The sequence below is a fragment of the Haplochromis burtoni genome, unplaced genomic scaffold (assembly GCF_018398535.1).
Source record: "Haplochromis burtoni strain Fernald_Lab_line unplaced genomic scaffold, NCSU_Asbu1 Contig_103, whole genome shotgun sequence".
In the NCBI taxonomy this organism is placed as follows: domain Eukaryota; kingdom Metazoa; phylum Chordata; class Actinopteri; order Cichliformes; family Cichlidae; genus Haplochromis; species Haplochromis burtoni.
The window spans coordinates 1,711,985-1,717,984 of record NW_024582464.1 but is presented as its reverse complement, the minus strand read 5'-3'; the positions used below and the strand labels follow the sequence as shown (position 1 = coordinate 1,717,984).

Genomic DNA, 6,000 nt, shown 5'->3' with positions numbered 1-6,000 from the left:
ACAAAAATGCCAGGTCCCAATCAGAGTTTCAGGCTTAAAAGATCAAAGGTCTAATCAGGTCTAGGATTTTTATCCAAGTCAGTGTTTCAGTTCGTTGTCTCTTTTAATAGCTTGTAAGGGAGCACTGCTCGATTTACGGTACTCTTACCTTTTTTTGTGATTTTTCAGTAAGTTCAAGTCTTGTGCTTTTATTTTGAATGCGCACACCGGATGTGGGTTCGCGCCGTGGTCTCTTCGGTCTGATTGGTTGCACTCACGTTGCTGCTGATGTGGTGTTCCGAAGTTAGCAAACGCGAACATCCGATTCAAACTTGTTTTCTGCTTTTGTTAGTATTGTAGCTTTGTGAAAACAATGCCTTACTATCAGACGTGGGAGGAGTTCGCCCGTGCAGCAGAAAAACTGTATCTGACAGACCCAATGAAGGTAATAACGCTTTATTTAATAAGTACCATACTGGATAGCCTGTTAGCTAAATGGCACGTTAGCAACGTGACTGTGCTGACTGGTGGTTCGATATTTTTTCATGTTAAATTCTGAACATTTTTGTTATGTTATTTCTTTTTTTCAGGTCAGAGTGGTTCTAAAATACAGACACTGCGACGGAAACCTGTGCATTAAAGTGACTGACAATGCTGTGGTAAGTACACCGAGGAAAAAACGTGGAATTGTTTGTACCAGCCAGTGAAATATGAGAGGTTCTCTTGAGAAACCTCTTAAAACTTGTTTTTTGGACGAGCAGCCAGAAACTTCTTTCTTTGTTTTCTGAGTCTGTTGGTACTAGTTTGTGCGAGGCTAAATCGTAACGTGTAGCAGAGTAACACAAGCAGGCTAGCAGCTGCGAGGTTTTTTTTTTCTTTTTTTGTTTAATAAAGCTCCTGTAATATTTTACGTTTTGTTGTGTAATAAAGTGTGAGCAGTGGGAGGGGGATACACCATTTTAGCTGTTTTTCTTCTTCCTGTGTTGCGCTGGATTTTTCCGTGTTCATTTTATGGTAGAAATATTAGGCTTACTTGACAGTGATACCCAATGTCTAATGGCCTGGCTGCATTATATTCCAGATATCCCAAATTCTTCACTTCTATGAATTTTTTTGGAAGGTTGGCGGGTAAACTCATCTTTAGAGAAGACTACAGATTTATAATATTGGCATCTAGCCCTATATTCACAACCTTTCTTAATACTTAGAGTAGATCCCATTGTCAAAATGCTAAGAAAGTTCTTAGATTTAATTTCGTTTTAAAATCATTTATCCATAAATTCATATAAAATCAGGGTAAAGAGGCTTAAATGGTTCTTAGGCACAGGAGAAAATGACAGTATGTAGATTATCATGCCACTTTGTCCACTTTTTCTTTAAGTGAGGTAATGGCATATAATTAATTCAGTCTCAAATCATTGTGAGCCTTCTGCTCAACTTCTCCATCTAGCATGTTTGTGCACTTTGCCTCAAATTTCAAAGTGCAAATTTCAATGTTTGAACATGAACATCTCAAACTATTAAAGATAAAAGCTGGAAATTTTCATTTTGATATTTCTTAGTACAGGATTGAAACATACTCTGTACTTTAGGACACACACACACACATATATATATATATATATTTATATTATATTATATTATAATATATATTAGGGGTGCAACGATACTTGTATTGATATTGAACCGTTCGATACAGTGCTTTCGGTTCGGTACGCATATGTATCGAACAATACAACATTTGTAATTTATTTTATCAACTTTCCTTCTGACGATGCTGTCTGTGTTGAGCGCTCAGTGGATCTGTGCTCGACAGTGCAGCCTAGGCGGAGTAGTCGAGCGCAGATTCACTGAGCGCAGGGCAAGCTAGCAGACAGAAGTTAAGCTCTCCTTCCAACATGGCAAATTGAACCTCCCCCACCCTCATTCAGATCTGGCGTTTGGAACTATTTTGGTTTTCATGTGACGTATGACCCTGAAGGTAAGCGCGTCATGGACAAAAGTAAAACAGTATGTTGGATGTGCCACGCAATGCTCTATTACATTGGTGGGAACTAGTGCGTTAGCGCAGTTTGCTCGTTAACGTGTTGGCCGTCCAGCCCCACGCACGAGGCGATCCGCGGTAGCTCGTTAACGGACATTTGCCGTGTTGTGGCGTTAACGTCATTTCAGATTAACGCTGACAGCACTAATGGGAACACAATGAATATGACTGCACATTTACGCCGACATCATCCTAGTGCAAAGACAAGTGGAAGCAGAAAAAAAAACAAGCAAGCATGCTACAAACTTTACCCGAGTCATTTAGACAGCTGTTAGCACATGATTCTCCTTATGGGGACCTGATATGTTTAATATGCTGCTGAGAATATAGCCCAGAAGAAGCCTATAGTATAGCTTTTATTTTGGAAAGAGACATTTCTCTGTAATAAACTCTCTTTTCCAAAGATGAGTGATTTGTCGATCAGATAGATTTATTTTTTTATTACTTTGTTGTTTCAGCAACATTAAATTTAAAACCTGTACTTTTGAGTTAAAATATACATTTATAATTTTAAGAAATGACAAATTTTTTTTCATGCCTTTGAACATTTTTTTGTATGGAAAAAATATCAAACTGTATGTGTATGTATATGTGTGTGTGTATGTATGTATATGTATATGTATGTATATATATATATATATATAAAATTTTTTAACTGCATTGGTTATAAAAAATGAATAAATTAAGCACTTAAAGTGCCATATTTTAGCACACACTAATAATACAAATATCACATGGCAAAAGCCACTGAGCAACAGCTTGTGAGTGGTGTCTAGCTGTATTTCACAATAATACAAAATAAAACACGTAGAATACTTTTTAACTTGTAATTTCCTGATCCCTGCTTGCCAGTAGGAGTTTTAAATGTAATCTTAATTACAAGACTTCTTCAGGGCGATAAGTCTCAAAGTGGTAGGTAGAATTGATCTTGAAAACTAAATATAGCAAAACAATTAAAAGTTACGAAAAATGGCTTAGTAAGTTATTCCACATAAGTAGTCTTGCAAAGCCAAGTTGCCATGTCGACATGGCATAACTTGCAGTCTGATGTATAAGTATAACCCAGCCCTAATCTTAATGCCACAACTGCCACAGGCATTCGATATACTGACTGCATGAATGAACGCTGCAAAAGTTTGTGTGTGTGCGCATAGATAGCATAATCTGAAATATGAGAGTGCTTCTTGACCATGCTGCTTACAACGTGGGTCTTGAAAAATGAAGGATATGCATATATTTAACAAAATAATAATTTCAGTTATAAGTACTTCTCAATGTGAAGGTTTTTATTTATGTATTTATTTTGTATTATTATTAATGTGTGCTCATATATGGTACTTTACAGGACTGCTTATAGTTTTCAACTAGCCAGTACTGGCATTTGTTTTTATATATTTCAGTCACAAATTACAGGTCCTGATTCAGCTCTGTGTAAAGAAAAACAAGTGAAAATTTCAGGCTTTTATCCTTTTGAGATAAAGTTTTGAGAGAGCCATATTTTATTATTGCTTGTGGAAACAAATGACTTGAAAGTGGCTAGACAAGCCTTTACTTGGGCCATGAAATTTGTAATTGGAATGACCCTTTGTAAATCATCGCATACAGTTTGTATAAAGTAATTAATGGATCTTTGGACTGGAATTAATTTCTTTAATTTTTGGGTTGTGATACATGGTGAAGACTGCTTTGAGTCTAGTATTATTCATATGAGAATATAAGTGGGGCTGTTTGGTAACCAACACATCAAGCACAGCTGTGTCATAGTGCATGTTGTTTGGTTGATGTTTTCTAGAGATGCACCGGTTGACCAGCCAGGGACCTGAATTGGTTGTTTTCACTGTAACTTTACAGCAAAAATGTCCCTGGTTTGGATCCTGGCTAGGTTCATTCTCTGTGGAGATTGCATGTTCTCCCTGTGTCTGTGCGGGTCTTCCCTGGGTACTTGGTGCTGGCTTAATTAGTTGTGGTGGTCTGGTGTTCCTGGATGTTGCTGAGCTCTCTTAAGGCTCACCTCTCATGGTTGTAAACCCAACCCCAGCTCCAATGTGTTGGAATATTGTTGTTGATGGTGGGTCTTGCTCAAGTGGAGAGCTGTGGTGCTGCTACACAAGGCTACAAAGCATAACAATGACTTCTGTGACCAGTTACAGTCTAATTGAAGTTTGGATTTCATCCATGAGCTAAGAAGATGCTGATTGTGTTCTTGTCACATAATTATAGTAAGATTTATTTTAAAAAGGCATTGAGTGTAGAACCGTGTACACATGCCAAAATAATGTAACTCTGTATCAAGCAATTATTGATTTACAAAAAGGTGTGCACCACCAAAAGAAAGCAACAATGTAACTCTATCATTTAGGTGACTACTTAATCACTACTATAAAACTGTAAAAACCTGTAGTTTTCATGCTGTAACTGCCTTCATTTGGTGTCTTCTCCATCTTTACAGTGTTTACAATACAAGACAGACCAGGCCCAGGACGTGAAGAAGATTGAAAAGCTCCATGGGAAGCTGATGAGACTCATGGTGTCCAAGGAGACGCACAGTGGTGCCATGGAGACGGACTAAAATGCTCTTGAAGAGCTAAAGTTTTGGAGCTCTCGGACTGAGTTCAGAGGACATGGTGGTGCTGCTGAGAGAATAGAAACATCAGAGTGGGACGAGTCTGTAAAACGGGAATGTGGGGAGCTGGATCTGGCTGCTAACACTGGTTTAATGCTGCCAGAGAAGCTATAGATATATACTGTATATATTTTCAGGATTTTTTTTTATTTTTTTTTTTTAAAGTTTCACTGTCCACCTTTCCTTTACAGGCATGATCACATCCCTAATGGTGTAAGTTAAATGTAAGATCCGTGTAGGGGTGGAACAACATTAGCTGCTGTGTAAGCAGCTTTGGCACCTTGAATTCTTTAAAGACATTTCCATAAATTTTTAGTTTTGAAGGGGAAGAAAAAGATGGGCAATGAAGATAACTTGTCTTTTTTTTTTTCATCTTTCTAGCTATGTCAGATTCAGTTTAAGCCCAGTTTACTTTGATTTTTGTCCCCCCTCATTGTGCCACATGAATGAAGCACAGCTTTCTGATTTCCCAGCAAGGGTGTGGAGAAAACCCAGTGTTTCCACACTGACATGTTCAATAAATGGTTGTTTACCCCAGTCAGCAATATATCTCTTTTATTCATCTCGTTATGGATTATATTGTGTTCAACTGTCATACGTCAACGTTATTATGCGAGACAGCTTATATGACATTGGGTTTGAATTAATGAGATAACACGTCCTTTATTTAGCCCAAGCAGTTAAAATAACTCAAATGCAACAAAATCAAAAAGTACAGTTTTATGTAGCTTAGTCATAAGTCAAAGTAAATAAACATATAATATAAATGCTGATTTAGAAAAACAAATTTAAGCAATATTATATAGCAAAGCAAACGGAATTTAAAAGGGCTTACTAATTTAAACGATCACCTGTGTGTCGGTCTTCCTGTTGTTCATGTACTCGGGTACTCTTACTCCTGCACCACAGCAACATCATGTCCTCAGATGGACATGGATCATTTATCGGCCTTCTGTGTATTTCAATAAAGCTGAAAAAGTTATGTTTGTTTTAATTAACCAAGTTTTTCCCAGGGGGAAAAAAAAACCCTTTGTGAATTATGTAACTTTTTTATTCTTGGTCCAATTATTTTTCAAGTTCTTGTTTTTACTTTTTCATTCATAGTGATCAATATGAAAAAGGTATTACAGAAGCAAAAATAAAAATTTCTATTTGTGTCATATTTAAAGCTGGAGTGAGTGTTTAATGCAGGCACACAAACGCAAGGAGGACTTCAAAGTGAGCCTTTAATTGCTGAAATTACCAGTACATTCACAAAATCCAAACAATAGAAATAAGGAGCCTGGGGGCAAGTCCAAAGAGAATAAGCAAAGCTGCACATGAAGGAAAACAGGAGTATACAAACCTCTTGTTG

The 6,000-nt window shown here is 37.2% G+C and overlaps 1 protein-coding gene across 1 annotated transcript; it reads left to right on the top strand.

Annotated features, from left to right (window-relative positions):
- Positions 1 to 216: 216 nt before the first annotated feature.
- On the top strand, positions 217 to 5,814 carry srp9 (signal recognition particle 9). Its single transcript, XM_014336420.2, has 3 exons — positions 217 to 424; positions 570 to 638; positions 4,473 to 5,814. The coding sequence occupies exons 1-3, from the start codon at positions 353 to 355 to the stop codon at positions 4,590 to 4,592; spliced, it is 261 nt and encodes an 86-aa protein (XP_014191906.1). The 5' UTR covers positions 217 to 352; the 3' UTR covers positions 4,593 to 5,814.
- The last annotated feature ends 186 nt before the right edge of the window (positions 5,815 to 6,000 follow it).

Coding starts and splice junctions, on each gene's coding strand:
- srp9 (XM_014336420.2), top strand. CDS start 353: ATGCCTTACTATCAGACGTGGGAGGAGTTCGCCCGTGCAGCAGAAAAA. Junction 425..569: donor ATCTGACAGACCCAATGAAG/GTAATAACGCTT, acceptor TCTTTTTTTCAG/GTCAGAGTGGTTCTAAAATA. Junction 639..4,472: donor AAGTGACTGACAATGCTGTG/GTAAGTACACCG, acceptor CCATCTTTACAG/TGTTTACAATACAAGACAGA.